At 38.5% G+C, this 17,421-nt stretch overlaps 1 protein-coding gene across 3 annotated transcripts in view; it reads left to right on the top strand.

Annotated features, from left to right (window-relative positions):
* The window catches only part of LOC106070630 (paired box protein Pax-3-B-like), a 39,091-nt gene extending 27,190 nt beyond the window's left edge, over positions 1 to 11,901 (top strand). The window contains exons 8-9 of one of the 3 annotated variants that reach the window (XM_056008842.1): positions 8,331 to 8,475; positions 10,344 to 11,901. In XM_056008842.1, coding sequence (XP_055864817.1) covers positions 8,331 to 8,475; positions 10,344 to 10,474 — 276 coding nt within the window. In that variant the 3' untranslated portion in view covers positions 10,475 to 11,901. Of the gene's footprint in view, positions 1 to 8,327; positions 8,476 to 10,343 lie in introns of all 3 variants that reach the window. The other 2 variants (XM_056008843.1, XM_056008841.1) reach the window with 2 other exon arrangements.
* The last annotated feature ends 5,520 nt before the right edge of the window (positions 11,902 to 17,421 follow it).

The following is a 17,421-nucleotide window of genomic DNA, read 5'->3' as shown; positions in this document are numbered from 1 at the left end:
TTTCTCCTAGCATTTGTATCACTCTTAGCTCTTGTATCACTCTTAGCACTTGTATCACTCTTAGCACTTGTATCACTCTTAGCACATGTATTTCTCCTAGCACTTGTATCACTCTTCGGACTTGTATCACTCTTAGCACTTGTATCACTGTAATGAAATGATAACGACTAGAATACCAATACCATGGCTTTATTCGACAAAATTAGACTACAGTAAACAGTGAATGAAACCAGCACGTCTAGCATACCACTGATGCAGTCTATACACACACACACTGGACATGAAACACAACAATGGCCATGACCTTCAGACACGCTGGAAGCACGCAGAAAATCAACTCAGTTACACTACAATCACCCCGCCTAAAAGTTATAGGAACATAAACATGTAAATAATAGTGAAGGACAGCGATATAAGAGGCCTTAGTATCCCTACAGAATACTTACAGATTTACTCTATTGAAAAGCATTGTATAACTATAAACAAACACGTTATACACTATAAAATTATCAGTCCCTTATGCATACAAATATTAAGACCAGTTGTCTTGAATAATAATGTAATAAGTAATACAATACAAAAAGTCTAACTAGAAAAGCTATACACTATAAAATGATCAGTTCAAAGTGTGTCATATTAAGCCTACAATTAGTTAGAACTTGTGATATGGAAAAATAATTAAATAAATGTTAGACCTTATAATTAGGTCTGCTTGTTCTTGGTCTTAGGTTATATCTACCAGGACCAATACTGCCGTCGCTTGGAGTTGGTGACATCGGCGGCTCTCTAACAGGAGACTCAGCCCCTGCATTTACTTCTTCTTGATGTCCGTTTTCCCCTTGTTGTACATATGTGTTAGGAGCAGCCATTGGTTCTATAGTCACATGCTCAGTAGGCACCTGCATCTGTGTTATAGGGTTTGTCTCCGGCTCAAAGTCTTCATGTTCCATATGTTGATACACCTCTGATTCTCCCTCTCTTGGAACGGGGGCCAAATGTCGCAATGACACTGTTTCTTCTCTTCCATCAGGAAGTCTTACAATGGCATACTGTGGGTTGCATGTAATTAAGTCCACAGCTATTGTACCATAGTCATATTTTGATGCACGGACTCCCTTTTTTAACAACACTTTTCCTGGTTAAGCTAACCATGTCGGGAGTGATTTGCCGAAGGTGGACCTGCGATAGAACTTGAATATTCTCTCGTGAGGTGTCTCGTTTGTAGCGGTACAGAGCAGAGAACGAAGAGAGTGCAGGGCTTGGTTTAACGCCTGCTCCCATTTGGAAACCGGGAGTCCTTGAGTTTTTAAGGCCAGAGTTATAGCTTTCCATAATGACCCGTTTAGCCTTTCTACTTGAGAGTTCCCTCTGGGATTATAAGGGGTCGTCCTGCTTGTGGCCACCCCTCTCTCGTGTAAAAATTCCTGCACCTTTCTTGACATGAATGAGGTACCTCTATCAGAGTGTACATAGTCAGGCATTCCGAATAGTCCAAATAAATTATCTAGACATCTGATTACTGTTGAAGCCGACATATCAGAACAGGCGTATGCAAACGGGAATCTTGAAAATTCGTCAACTATAGTTAGCAGGTATGTGTTCCGAGATGTAGAAGGGAGCGGTCCTTTGAAGTCCATACTTAGTCTCTGGAAAGGTTGCATCGCCTTAATTAGAATTCCATTAGAATTACTGAAATATCTGGGTTTTACTTCGGCACAGATTCTGCACTGGTTGACAACCAGCCTAACATCTTCACAAGAGAAAGGTAAGTTTTTCGCTCGCACTAAATGCCATAGTCTTGTTACTCCCGGATGACACAGAGAGTCATGGCTGCTCCTAACACATATGTACAACAAGGGGAAAATGGACATCAAGAAGAAGTAAATGCAGGGGCTGAGTCTCCTGTTAGAGAGCCGCCGATGTCACCAACTCCAAGCGACGGCAGTATTGGTCCTGGTAGATATAACCTAAGACCAAGAACAAGCAGACCTAATTATAAGGTCTAACATTTATTTTGTTAGAAAAATGTGGGATCCACTGTGAGTAGTACGCCAACATGCCCACGATCCGTTTTTGTGAGCGCATATCATGAGGGGGAGGAAGGTTTCTTAAAGCCTGGAATCTTTCAGGGTCTGGCTTGAGTTGGCCTTTAGAAATTTCGTATCCCAATAGGCAAACTTTGTCAGTGGCTATCGTACTTTTGTCTTCATTAAATGTGATCCCATACTTTCTAGAAGCATCTAGAAATCTTTGCATATTCTCATCGTGCGACTCTTGATCATGACCACATACCGTTACATTGTCCACGTATGCAAAAGTGTCCTGCAACTTTTCATTCTCAATAATTTCATTTATTGTTCTCTGGAAGCATGCAACTCCGTTGGTAACACCGAAAGGGATGCGACAGAACTGGTAGAGTTTGCCACATGCCTCAAATGCAGTAAACGGTCTTTCCTCAGTCTTGATTGGTATTTGATGGTAGGCACTTTTGAGGTCTAGAGTACTAAAAACGGAATAGTTGGATATCCGTTCTACCAGTTCATCGACTCGGGGCATTGGGTATGCATCCAGTAAGGTGAAGCGATTTATTGTTTGACTGTAATCAATGACCATCCTTCTTTTATGTCTCTCGTTTGTTGTCACAAGCACCTGTGCTCTCCAGGGAGACTTTGAAGGTTCAATGATTTTGTCCGAGAGGAGTTTTCTAGCTTCGGACTCAATAAATTTGTTATCACCTATTGAGCGCTTTCGGGACTTAGTAGCCACCGGTCTGCAGTCAGAAGTTAGATTACTGAATAGGCTCGGTGTTTCGACTCGTGCTGCTTTAAGACCACAGATGTGTAGAGGATTGCGTTTTCCTCCATACGGTATGGTCAATTCCTTATGAAGACTTATAAAGTCTACACCAAGGATTACATCCGAGCACAATCCAGCAAGTAGAGAAAGTTTGACCTTTTTGTAGTGTTCTCCCTTGTACTGGACATCGGCAAATGTATGTCCTAATGTCTTTTCAGAAAGATGTGTAGTGGCCATGAATATTCTGTTTGTAGACGGACGTACTGGCGATTTATTTGTCTTGACGATGGCTTCTGATATGTAGCTTTCACAGCTGCCTGTGTCTATGAGAGCTTGCAACAGCAACCCGTTGACGTTCACTTGTGCCGTAGACTGTGTAAGCCCAGAGAAATGCGTTGATGACAAGGTACATGGAGTTATCACACTGGTCAGTGATATTTTGCTGTCAGCTTTGTTGGCTGTTGTTTTACTTGATTTACAAACAGTTTGGAAGTGTCCCTTTTTACCGCACTGATGACATAATGCATTTCGAGCAGGGCATTCAGTTCTAGAGTGTCTCCTCCTACCACAAAAGTAGCATAGCGACTTAATGGCATTTAATTCCTGGTCTTCATTAGAAATGTATGTTTCTAGATGGGAGCTAGTTGGTGTTTTTATTGCCCCACAGGAGATTTCGTTCGTTGAATTGTAAGCCTGAGCATGCGTTGTCGCTGTTTCTAACACCCTAGCTTCGTCAAAAGCGCTTTGTAGAGTAAGAGATGTCTTTTCCAGTAACCGCTGTCTAATAGTGTTGGACGCCAGACCCGTTATGAAGGCGTCTCTAATGCAAATGTCTCTGTGCTGTTCAGCAGTTACTTCTTTAAAGTCACAGTCCCGGGCCAGGCTTCGCAACTTTAGCATAAAGGACTCTACCGTTTGGCCCGGCTGCTGTTTACATGTAGCAACCAAATGTCTAGCAAAAATGTCATTCTTTACCTTAATATAAGTAGTTTTGAGTGTGTCTATGGCCATCGAATAGGACGATACATCACTGATGAGCAGATAAGCCGTAGCAGAGACGTGATTCTTCAACAACTTTAGTTTAAAGTCTTCGTTAATATCCTTGATGGACGAAAGAAAATTCTGAAATGTGTCATACCAGTGAGTCCATTTTTCTGAGGCCAGAGGAGCATTAGGATCAATGTCCAACTCTTTCGGTCTGAGTAATTTATCCATTGTAGATTAAGGAATCCAACACTAATCCAGATACATAATTTTGTCGAATAAATTGTAATGAAATGATAACGACTAGAATACCAATACCATGGCTTTATTCGACAAAATTAGACTACAGTAAACAGTGAATGAAACCAGCACGTCTAGCATACCACTGATGCAGTCTATACACACACACACACTGGACATGAAACACAACAATGGCCATGACCTTCAGACACGCTGGAAGCACGCAGAAAATCAACTCAGTTACACTATAATCACTCTTAGCACTTGTATCACTCTTAGCACATGTATTTCTCCTAGCATTTGTATCACTCTTAGCTCTTGTATCACTCTTAGCACTTGTATCACTCTTAGCACATGTATTTCTCCTAGCACTTGTATCACTCTTAGGACTTGTATCACTCTTAGCACTTGTATCACTCTTAGCACTTGTATCACTCTTAGCACATGTATTTCTCCTAGGACTTGTATCACTCTTAACACATGTATTTCTCCTAGCACTTGTATCACTCTTAGCACATGTATTTCTCCTAGCACTTGTATCACTCTTGGCACATGTATCACTCGCATCATTTGTCCCGTGTGTAAATCCGAAACAGATTAAAGCAGCAAATGTCTTGACACACTTCATAGTCGGCTCAAACTTGCGTGTACCGCGCCACCCCTGTGGATAAATCCTAGATTCAATCAACGAGGAACAAGAACTTTTAATTCCCTTAGCATTAGGTAGCCAGAAGTCATGCGGTTCTCGCCCTTGGCTTGGGGTGTTCCAAGGGCCTTTTTTTTTTTTTTAAATAATACTATCAAAAAGGAAATTATTACAAATCTTGGTAGATTATTTCATATAAATATATTAGCGTGAGATTACGATTCTTTTTTTTAATTCCACTCTTTCAACAAATCAGATCGCAATATAAAAAAAAAAAAAAAAAAGAACTGTGGTAGAGATTTCATTCCTAAAAATAGAAATCTAATTGAATCGAGGCCCGAAGGGTGACTATCATAACGTTGTATATTCCTGCCGTACAAAGTCAAATACATTTTAAACTATACAATGTCATAAAGCACATAGACATAAATAAATATAGACTGGCCAATGAAAGAGTTTTATGAAACGAACATTTGTGACTTGCAATTTTGTGTACTTTATTATAAAGCATTTATGAGCAGTATAAAAGTTAAGTATTCATATCTATACACACCTATATATATTGTAAATAAGGAGGCAGCGTAGTTTTTATTAATCTCTAAGAATGAAGATCATGCTACTTTTCATAATTCGGAAATCCGAATACAATAGATATACATGTTTTCAAGTTACATGAAGTTACTTCCTTTTTTCCAGTCTATATTTATTTATGTCTATGCACAAAGCATCAAAGGGAGAGGACCACTGGAATGTTTTTATCCGTTTTTTTTTTAATATAAAAACAAAGTTAATTAATTACAAATATGCCCTCACAGACCTATATATATTCTACCTAGACTGGAAAACGGAAACCAATTCTTATCCGATACTGATCAAATCACAGACCTATATATATTCTAGCTAGACTGGAAAACGGAAACCAATTCTTATCCGATACTGATCAAATCACAGACCTATATATATTCTACCTAGACTGGAAAACGGAAACCAATTCTTATCCGATACTGATCAAATCACAGACCTATATATATTCTACCTAGACTGGAAAACGGAAACCAATTCTTATCCGATACTGATCAAATCACAGACCTATATATATTCTACCTAGACTGGAAAACGGAAACAAATTCTTATCCGATAAAGATCAGATCACAGACCTATATATGTAGATTGTTATGTACGTAATTATTTTTCAAGATGTAAGGGAATTCGTCCCAAATCCAAGAAAATTGATCTTTTCTGTCTTAGAAAAGTAATGATCTTTAGTTTTCAAAGTTTAGTAATAATGCTATACCATTTTTTTAAAAAATAGAATGGGCTATAAATCAAAGAACTATATATTCACTCAATTATATAAAACAAAGCCATTTCCTGTTAGTTTCCATTGAGATAATGTTTCGAAAATCCTAGATCGAAATAATTTACGTCTGATGATTTTAATCATCTTATGTATATTTAAATAGAAAATAGATTGATTACCTAGATCTTTCTAGATTATGTATCTGAAAATTGCAAAATAATAATTATGAGACAAGAGTGCTCTTATTTTCGATGTTTAATTACTAGATCTAGATCTAAACATTAAATTATATGTTACATAGGTTGAAAAAAACAACTTTACTTCTTATAACTACTTTATAAAACAAATTCTTATTTCAGCTTTTTAAAAATTGTTCACGACATTTTTGTAGTGTTACAAGATGTCCATGACCAGTCTAGAATATATATATATTGTTGTAACTCTAAGGTAGGCACTCAACGAAGGTCAGGAGGTAACAATAAACTAGGTATTTATTTACAGTACAGACAGGCATGGACTTCAGCCATCAAGTCTCAGAATGTCCTATCACAAGTGACACCAGTCCTTTCTTATCTAAATACCAGTACAAAACACCGAATTCCCAGTGCCGCCCCAGGTCCTCAACACAGTTCATAGATAGCACAAAGGACGTTCTCTCGAGTCAAGACAGCTTAGACTTCCATCACTTTAGCCGCAGCAGTCCTTCTACCTGTCTAAACACGTCTTCTGCTACTTGTGTTGAATGGCGCTCTGATGGGCACCAGTGTAGCGAGGGAGCGGACTTAGAACAAGATTTATCGATGGTTTCGGGTTCAAACCCTGCCCGCTCCCATCCCTCGTCGTCCTGCGGGAGGTTTGGACTAGGAAGTAAATTATCTCCAGCTCTGACGGAACAAGGGAAAACAACATATAAAATTTTAACATACCCCAAGGATGGGAAGAAGGAGAAAACCAAACTTATGAAAGAATCCACCCAGGCAGAATGAGCGGATAAAATCTTTGTCAAAATATACATTTAACGTATAACAATACAATACAACTTTATTGTCAATTGTATAACCGTTTAAACCAACAACTTTTAAAACTTGAAGTTGATGTAACTGGATACATCGGCATGGCACAATTCATGATTAATCAGTGATAGTATCAGTTGAACTAAAGAGTGGATACTGGCAGGTGAGAATGGCATCCCGAGGATAAAGAGAAAACTGTTTTCAGTGGCCCTAATGTTAGCAAAGACTTGACGTAAAGTCGAGTTCCCCTTTCATACCTGACGATCTGGAAGGCAGATGATGTAAAGGTCATCTGTTTCTGTGGACCACGGTTAACGAGGGTGTCATGTGGCCAGCACAACGACCAGCCACCTTTACTTTTCCCCGACTAATGTCAGGTACCCATTAGAGCTGGGTGGACTCAAGAGATCCCGAAATTAAAAATCCCAGTCTTCACCAGGATTCGAGCCCCGGACCCTGGTTCGGAAGTCAAGCGCTTTATCGCTCAGCCACCGCGCCTCATAATGATGTTCAATTACTAGATCTAGATCTAAAAACTAAATTATATGTTACATAGGCTAGAGTTGAAAAAAAAAAAAACAACTTTACTTCTTTAAACTACTTTACAAAACAACGCCTTGGTTCAACTTCCTAAAAAAAGAGTTCACTATCGATCAATCGCGGATAAGAATTTTTTCCCGGTTTCTAGTCTAGATATAATATATAAGTCTATGGTTCTGTCTTTATAAGAAACTTTACGAGATCGTCGCTAAGTAAAAACTTCCCCCCTGTTCCCGAAACAAATAACTAATTCCTAATCGTGCTATAAGTCATAACACTATCTATCTTTCTTTCTATCCGTCTATCTGTTTATCCATCTATTTATCTATCTATGCATTTCTAGAGCTTCATCTATAAAACTATTTAATCGTTAGAATTACTTTGTGTCATGTGAAGTACGTGTCAAGGTCAGGTATGGAGTATCAACAGAATGTTTACTTTCACATTGACTTCGCGAACATTCAAGTTTGTTTGTTTTTTTTTTGTTTTTTGTTTTTTTTTTTGACAGAAGATCGGATAATGAAAGGGAGTTAATAAGAAATGAAAAGTTTTTAATGTATTTCCTGTTCTATATGTTTCTACTTAAAACCTGTAAAAAGGGGAGACAAGGCTTGTATAAAAGTCCTTCAGTTAATAAGTTCAAAGCTTCATGTTAAATACTTCTGTTAATCTATTATTTAAATAATGTTATACTATAGTGTGTGTTGATAGTGTGGGTTTAATTTTTTTTTCTTCTTGTTAAATTAAAGTGTTTTATTTTGTAAAGCGGATTTCTGTTATTTTCATTTTTTTTATTATCTTCTATCAGCAGGTTCCGTCCTATACCACGCTGTCCAGCTCTAACTATACCACCACCTGGTCACCGACAATGACCACACAGCTCACTCCTCTCAATACTTACCACCCCCCGGCGTACCAGTATGATGTCACCAGGTCGCAGTTCATGGCCAACACTAGTGAGTACAATGCCATTAAGATTGATTATAGTAACACCTAATTAAAGTCCAATAGTATAAATCAGTGACGCCCAATGTACGGCACACACGCTCATATCCGGCCGTTACGTTGTGCTATCCGGCCATAACATAGTGCTGTCCTACCGTGACAATGTTGCTATTAGGCCATATCGTAGTGCTATCCTGCCATGACGATGTGCTATTAGGCCATAACGTAGTTCTATCCTGCCGTGACAATGTGCTATCCGGCAATAACGTAGTGTTATCCTGCCGTGACAATGTGCTATCCTGCCGTGACAATGTGCTATCCGGCCATAACATAGTGCTATCCTGCCGTGACAATGTGCTATCATGCAACCAAGCTTGACCATGCTTGACCATGCTTGACCATGCTTGGGTATCTGGGAGAAGGTGTCGGTGCTTGTTTTACAAATAATTTTGAAAAAAAAGTTATCTCTGCTCATGTTATGATTGATAAGTAGCCTATGATAAAAACTAACCTAATTTGCAATTTTTCATTGAAAAAGTGGTATATTTTGTATGAAAAAACTGCTTGCATATTTAATTTAAAAAATTAAAAAAAAATTAAGAAAAAAAAAAAAAAAAAGTTGTCTTTGGACCAGAACTTTGCAAGATCTAAAATATGTAATCGAATTTTCAAAATCAGTTCTAGTTTCTGTGATCTCAACTGGACGGACGGACGAACGGAGAGACCACACAAAACTAATAGCTCTTTTCCCCTTTCGGGTGCGGCTTTAAAAAAAAAACACGTTTTTCTGCCACCTGCTTGCCCCCTCCTCCTAACTCAACTTTCACTTTCTGTTTATAACATGGACAACGATTGACTTCCTCGCGATTACACCAGAATCTGTTGAACCTATGCAGACAAATTAACCGTCATATGGTTACATCGGAATCTGTTGAACCTATACAGACAAATTAACCGTCATATGGTTACATCGGAATCTGTTGAACCTATGCAGACAAATTAACCGTCATATGGTTACATCGGAATCTGTTGAACCTATACAGACAAATTAACCGTCATATGGTTACATCGGAATCTGTTGAACCTATGCAGACAAATTAACCGTCATATGGTTACATCGGAATCTGTTGAACCTATACAGACAAATTAACCGTCATATGGTTACATCGGAATCTGTTGAAACTATGCAGACAAATTAACCATCATATGGTTACATCGGAATCTGTTGAACCTATACAGACAAATTAACCGTCATATGGTTACATCGGAATCTGTTGAACCTATACAGACAAATTAACCGTCATATGGTTACATCGGAATCTGTTGAACCTATGCAGACAAATTAACCGTCATATGGTTACATCGGAATCTGTTGAACCTATGCAGACAAATTAACCGTCATATGGTTACATCAGAATCTGTTGAACCTATGCAGACAAATTATACCATCATATGGTTACATCAGAATCTGTTGAACCTATACAGATCAGAATCAGAATATCGGAATTTACACACACACACACATACACCGAGACCAGTCGTTATAGCAGGCCTCAACATTGACCTACCACGTCGCAGCCCGTGGGCAGAGGAGACCAATAGCTCGTTGCCGCGTCGTAGAGACCTGCGCATGGTGAAAAGCTATTGGTCCACGCTTCCCACAGGTTTCTACGTTGCAGGTCAGTGTTCAGGCCTTCTATCATTGGTCTCGCACTCCATATAACTTACCGTAACAAGAAGCTAAAGTAAATCAGAAAGTTCCTTAGCCGTTTCAGAGAAATTGTTTGCCCATGTTGCAACCTAATGTATTTGTATTTGTGTGTTAGAATCTAGCTGTAAGCAAAATTATCTCCATGAATTTTGTGTCTCATTATTTCAGACAATTATGACAAGTGTCAAGCTGATGATAGTCTGTCTTCACTTCGCTTTAAGTCACGTGACCACTCCAATATGTTGGGCCTGCTTCAGGCTGACCAACTACGTCAGCACAACCCGTTCCAAGTCATGTGACGAGCTACATCAACGAGACAGATTTCGAGTCATGTGACCAGCTACATCAACAAGACAGGCTTCGAGTCATGTGACCGACTACGTCAACACAACCCGTTCCAAGTCATGGGACCAGCTACGTCAACGAGACAGGTTTCGAGTCATGTGACCGACTACGTCAACACAATTCGTTACAAGCCATGTGACGAGCAACATCAACACAACTTGTTTCAATGTATGTGACCAACTAAGTCAACACAGCCCGTTTCAAGTCACGTGACCAATTGCGTGAACACAGCCCGTTCCGAGACATGTGGCTGGCTACGTCACACAACCCGTTACAAGTCATGTAACCTATGCAGCAAGGCGAATACGGCTCTCCACGAATGAGCTTATCTGTCATGCCTCTTTGGAAATATCTGGGTCATTTCTGTTTGCATTCAATTCCTCAACGTTCTCTGGCACAAAATATTCCCTTTGAAATGTAAAGAAGACAAAGAAAAATATGTTCTTATATCACAAATGTATCGATTAATGGCTGAGTGGTAAATTTATTGACTTTTAAACCGAGAATCAGTACAAGTTGAGTTTTTCTATATTTTTCTCCAACGGCGGAAATTACTTCCCTTTGACTTTTATGATTGCTTCCCTTTGTTTTAACCCATCAGGTTCAAACTGCAGCTTCTATGCTTCCCCTTGGCTTTTTATGATCTGTTTTAACCCATCAGATTCAAACTGCTGCTTATTAATAAAATACTCAGAAAGACAAAGATAAAGGCTCATTTTTTATTTCATATGCTAGGAGGAAAAGCGCTCCCTCTTCACTAGTGTCACTAGAGCATTAACGGGTTGCCTGAATCAGACAGGAAAACCAGTGACTTAGCACAGTTTAATTCACAAAATGGCAAGCACGACTGGATTAGCACATGGATGTAATTACATATTCTGTTTTGAAGAGGACGTCTGTCATTTATAAGATCAGGAGAAAACTATTTACCTTGAAGAGGACGTTTTACGAAGACACTGCAAAGGTGTAAATCAAATTAATTAGTAATATATAGTCAATTGTAACTTAAAATTGAACTATTCTTTAGATCAGTGGTTCCCACATTTTTGTCTCGTAGACCCCTTGGAAGTCTTCGTAGACCCCTGGGGGTCTATATAGACCACTTTGGGAATCACTGCTTTAGATATTCGGTGTTTCATGTTTATATTATGCAATTGTATATATATAACTTTGTACTATATATATGGCTCCTTTTGTCTCGAAAGGCAATGGATGCGCCCAAGTGAGTCACTGGTTTTGGCTTAATCTTGAGACGGGGCAGAATCTGGTGTGGCTAATCAAGCCAATTCTAGAACGGCAGACTTTGCCACAATTCGTACATGTGTATGCCTCTGATTTAGGGCTAGCAGACAGGGCAGCTTTCTTTTTTTCCCTCTTGATTAAAGCCGCTTCAATTCTTTTGTTCTCAGCAAGGGTTGTCCCAGCACGCACTGTCTGTCTCCATGCACTCCGGTCTTTGGCTATGTTTTCCCACATACTTTCACTGATGCCTGAGGCTCTCATGTCTCGCTTGCAGACATCTCTATATGTTAGTCTTGGGCGGCCCTTGGGTCTGACTCCTTCCACAAGCTCAGCATATAAGATATCTTTCGGGATTCTACCATCTGGCATGCGGGTGACATGTCCGAGCCAGCGTAATCTTCTTTGTGTCAGGAGAGCATACATGCTGTTCATATTGGCCAATCTCAAAACTATATACCTTGGTCATATATCATTTTACTTTGTATCATCATTGTGTAAATATACATAAACGCTTTAAATATATTATTCTATTTATTTCAATCCTTCTCACAGCTGTGTGTCACATTGTGTTGGAGTGTGTGTGGTACGTTGTGTGAGACTGTGTGTGTTGTTTTGTGTGCGTATGTGTGCATGTCGTCATGTCGAGTGGGAACATGTGGTCGTGTTTCTAATTTAAATATGACCAGGACCGACTTCAGACTTAATCACTTTTTGTTTTCAGTGATATGTGAACAACATAAAGCAAAATTACCCTTTGCTTTTTCTTCAAAATGAGTGAAAATATCACTGGAAACATTTTTTTGGTGGGACCCCAACCAAGTGGGAACCCTAATCTATACGTTATGTTGCCTATAAGTGTGGGTAAATCCATCACTGGAGGCGTGGTGACTGAGGGGTAAAGCGCTTGGCTACCGAACCGGGGTCCGGGGTTCGAATCCTGGTGAATACTGGGATTTTTAACTTCAGGATTTTCGGGGGCCTCTGAGTCCACCCAGCTCTAATGGGTACCTAACATTAGTTGGGGAAAAGTAAAGGCGGTTGGTCGTTGTGCTGGCCACATGACACTCTCGTAAATCGTAGGCCACAGAAACAGATGACCTTTACATCATCTGCCCTATAGACCACAAGGTCTGAAATGGGAACTTTACTAAATCCATCACTGAATATGAATATGGTCAAGTAGTTACACTATGAATAAAATCAACACTGTAATACTCTATATTGTTTTATAATAAATAATGATAGATGCAATTATAAATAAATGAAATAAATAAATACATTTAAAGACCGCTTCACAAACCAAGAAATTAGAGACAGGGTTACTGCAAGGATTGACCCCTTGATGACCTGCTAACTATTGTAAAAATACGTAAGCTAAATTCTATGGCCATATTACAAGGTCTTCGGGGCTCGCAAAGACCTTCCTTCAGGGAACAGTACCAGGAAAAAGAAGAAGAGGCAGAGAACGTGATGGGAAGACAACATAAAAAGAATAGACGGGCCTGCCATTGAAAGAGGCTCTATCTAAGACAAAAGACAGAGAGGAATGGAGAAAGACGGTCGACAAATCTCGAATAGTGCCCTAACGGTCCAACAGACTAAGGGATAGGTAAAGTTTAAAAATAAAATCAGAGATGAAAATCGTAAACCCCCCTTCCACTCCGAACCAGAAAAAAACAACAACATTGAATCAAATACAAAGATGATATTTCATTGACATATATGCTGAGCAACACTATAGAATTAAGCGAAAGGATGACATTTAATGAACAAAAACATTCCATTGAATAAATGGGTGATATTGTATCAAAACAAAAGGATGACATTTTAATTAAAACCTAGTAAATTTGGCCATGTTTAAGTCCGGAGCAGCTTTCTTGTATTTGGTAAATATTTTTTTTATCTTCTAACGTTTGCTACGTCAACTAAGTTCTTTTTTATTAATTTTTATTATATATATATATATATATATATATATATATATATATATATATATATATATATATATTTATCTTCTAACGTTTGCTACGTCAACTAAGTTCTTTTTTATTAATTTTTATTATAAATATAATTTTTTATAAATATATATACACTAATACGTACATGGGCACTGGAATATTTATATTGTTCCGTTTATTTTCTCCCTTCTTATGACAATTTTTTTATTTTTTTTTTTCCTCCTCTGAGATTCGGAACACCACTTCCTCCTCATCAAGGTGGAAATCCTGTCTGCTAGAGTCAGTATCTGGGGAGTTTCTGCTCTGAGACAATTTCCCCTGTGGGTGTGTTTTAGTCACAGGGGTCAATTAGAGGTCGTACAGAAAAGTTTTTTTCTTTTTTTTTTTTTTTTTCATCCCTTGTTCTTTTTTTTTTCCTCTTCCCCTTTTTTTTAAATAATAGAGTAAAGTACGAAGTTCGAGCAGTCCCGATTTGACAAGAGGTTCGAACAGTTCACTTTTTATTGCTATAACTTTTTTATTTGAATGTTTACCAAATTACTACTATATAGCTACTGCGCATGCACCTTTTTTCTTCACTTCCGACACATACTATTTCCTTTTCCTTGTAAAGATTAAGTTCATGGTGAGGTCAAACTCAGGAGGTGTGGAATTATTCTTTTTTACTACCCGGTAGTGAAGGAAATGGGTAATGGGATTAGGGCTATTGTTAAGTCTGATTGCTCATAAGCTTAAAGAGACTATTTGAAGTTGTGGAGGGTGGGAAATGGTGCAATGGATGGTGTTCTTGCGCTGGAGTAAAAAGAAAATGATTTTATAGTGAAAATTAAATATTAAAACATGTTTTTAGATATATTTTCTTTGATCTGCTCGAACCTTCCAACAACCCGATCGAGCTTACTAACTGGGGAAAAATCTGCTCGAGGAAAAGTACGCTTGTCGATACTTACCCTACACCTCTTTGACTTCGTATTTAATTTTAACTAAGCCTAGTGATACATTAAATCCAATCTATTTTTATAGAAAAAAGGACGAGGAGTTCATAGATACAATCAGTTTTTTTCTAGGTCTAATTTTTACGGAGATACACAAATTCAAACATAAAAATGTCTGCGAATTAGCTTAACGTGTTCGATAAACGTAAGTTACTGATTGTCTTTAGACCAAAAATCTAAAAACCATGTGCATAATTGTGTTGAAAAAATTGTAAATAGCTAACTCCCTTACGAAAAAGCCTCCTTTGATTTTTTTTACTTTTAATAGTGAATAGTTGTAAAAATGGTGTATTTTTTAATAATTTTCATCAAATTTTTATGAAATAATTTTTATGAAAAAACCTCTTGCATAATAGATTTTAAAAATTAGATTTTTCTCATTCAGAAAATAAAAAAGTAGCCGTTGGATCAGAACTTTGAATGGTCTAAAATATTATGATGTCGGATTTTCACTCTCTTTTCTAGTTTACGAGATCTAAACGAACGGACGGACGTTTCACACAAAACTAATAGCGTCTTACACCTTTCGGGGCCGTTAAAAATAATAATAAATGTGTGAGGGTGATACTAGAAAGATGAATTATTTTTAACCCTGAAGGAACATCCAAAACATGTAACAAACATTTAATAGAAACAAAGCAAAAGAAAAACTAGTCTAGCATTATTTTTAAAAATGAAACAATGTTTAAATATTCAACAATAAACATGCATATAAGGAATTCCCTGCGTTGAAAAAAAAGATTCGTCTGCAGAGTGAGTATATCCCTTTTTGTACATGTCAGGTCATCCACCCTAACGGTAATGGCGGACGTTTCTTTAATATAGAATGGGGCCAAACATGGCGCCTTTTCTCCATTTATTTGAGACTGCTCCACCTGCTCTTGAATCAGATGTCCTTAAGGTCCGAGAACGTTCGGTTCCCTTTTATGGACCTCTTGACCAAGTAAAGGCTTTTATCCATGGCCAGGATGAGAAATTGGCTCTTCACTAATCTCTCTGTCCGAAGTCCCGCCTTATCCGAAGTGATCATGTATTCACACCCGGTGTGTCGCTGGACACAGCCCCCTTAAGCCAAGCACGAATTCCCTCTCAGGTGCGAGGCCGGAGGCCGAGCCGCGTGGGAGCCCTTCGTATACCTATAATGTCCCACCGCACCCGTGCGAGGACCATCACAGCTCGTATGACCCCGTTAGGGAACAAAGCGGTGGGGGGGAGGTGGACTGGTTAGCAAGCCTTTTTTACATCCCTACCACGTGCTATGAACATTCGCTAGAACGTACTTGTGGTAGCCCACTGAGAGCTATGTGCGCCACCGTACTTAGCCTATCCGACTCCCTTGGCGGTCGTTTCCACGGAGGCGCCACGCTGAGGCGACGGTAGCTGGAATTTCCACCGCCACCTGCTTCGATTTCCCCCGCACGTTTGCAAACCAGCGGAAGTTCTTTTTTGTCTTCTGTCTCGAGAGCCAACAAAAATCGGTCAGCTAAAAGTGGAGTTTGTCTTTTTTTCGATTGTTTGCAGCTTTTCTAACTGATGAACGCCATTTGGCCCCAAAGGTACTATGTTTGTACTTTTCTAACTGATGAACGCCATTTGGCCCCAAAGGTACTATGTTTTTACTTTTCTAACTGATGAACGCCATTTGGCCCTAAAGGTACTATGTTTGTACTTTTCTAACTGATGAACGCCATTTGGCCCCAAAGGTACTATGTTTTTACTTTTCTAACTGATGAACGCCATTTGGCTCCAAAGGTACTATGTTTTTACTTTTCTAATTGATGAACGCCATTTGGCCCCAAAGGTACTATGTTTTTACTTTTCTAACTGATGAACGCCATTTGGCTCCAAAGGTACTATGTTTTTACTTTTCTAATTGATGAACGCCATTTGGCCCCAAAGGTACTATGTTTTTACTTTTCTAACTGATGAACGCCATTTGGCTCCAAAGGTACTATGTTTTTACTTTTCTAACTGATGAACGCCATTTGGCTCCAAAAGTACTATGTTTTTACTTTTCTAACTGATGAACGCCATTTGACCCCAAAGGTACTATGTTTTTACTTTTCTAACTGATGAACGCCATTTGGCTCCAAAGGTACTATGTTTTTACTTTTCTAACTGATGAACGCCATTTGGCCCCAAAGGTACTATGTTTTTACTTTTCTAACTGATGAACGCCATTTGGCCCCAAAGGTACTATGTTTGTACTTTTCTAACTGATGAACGCCATTTGGCCCCAAAGGTACTATGTTTGTACTTTAGTCCAACAATGTTTCCTATATGTACTTGTATTTTTACAAAAGTTATATCAACTCACACTGTCTGTCTGTCTGTCTGGTAAAAAGTCTGAACATGTTTTTTTCTCCCATTCTCGAATCGAGTTAAAACTTTGCACAATTATTCATTGAACCTGACTAGACATGAATCAATTTTAACAAATTAACCAATTAGTTAATTAATTGTTGGTGATTAATTATTTTGTTTGATATCGAAATAAGGGGAATAAATGCTACTCAATGAGATATGTGGATGTATATGTGGATCTATTCCCCTTATTACGTTTTGACTTCCAATTCTCGGATTAAGTTGAAATTGTGTGTAATTATTCATACTCGATGACAATACATGAATCAATTTAAAAAAACAACAACTATCAGATAATCATTTAGTACTAGTTAATCAAATTTTGTTTATATAGCAGAACGG

Source organism: Biomphalaria glabrata, chromosome 13 (genome assembly GCF_947242115.1).
Source record: "Biomphalaria glabrata chromosome 13, xgBioGlab47.1, whole genome shotgun sequence".
In the NCBI taxonomy this organism is placed as follows: Eukaryota; Metazoa; Mollusca; class Gastropoda; family Planorbidae; genus Biomphalaria; species Biomphalaria glabrata.
The sequence above is the reverse complement of the archived record's forward strand: the minus strand, read 5'-3'. Positions and strand labels throughout refer to the sequence as shown.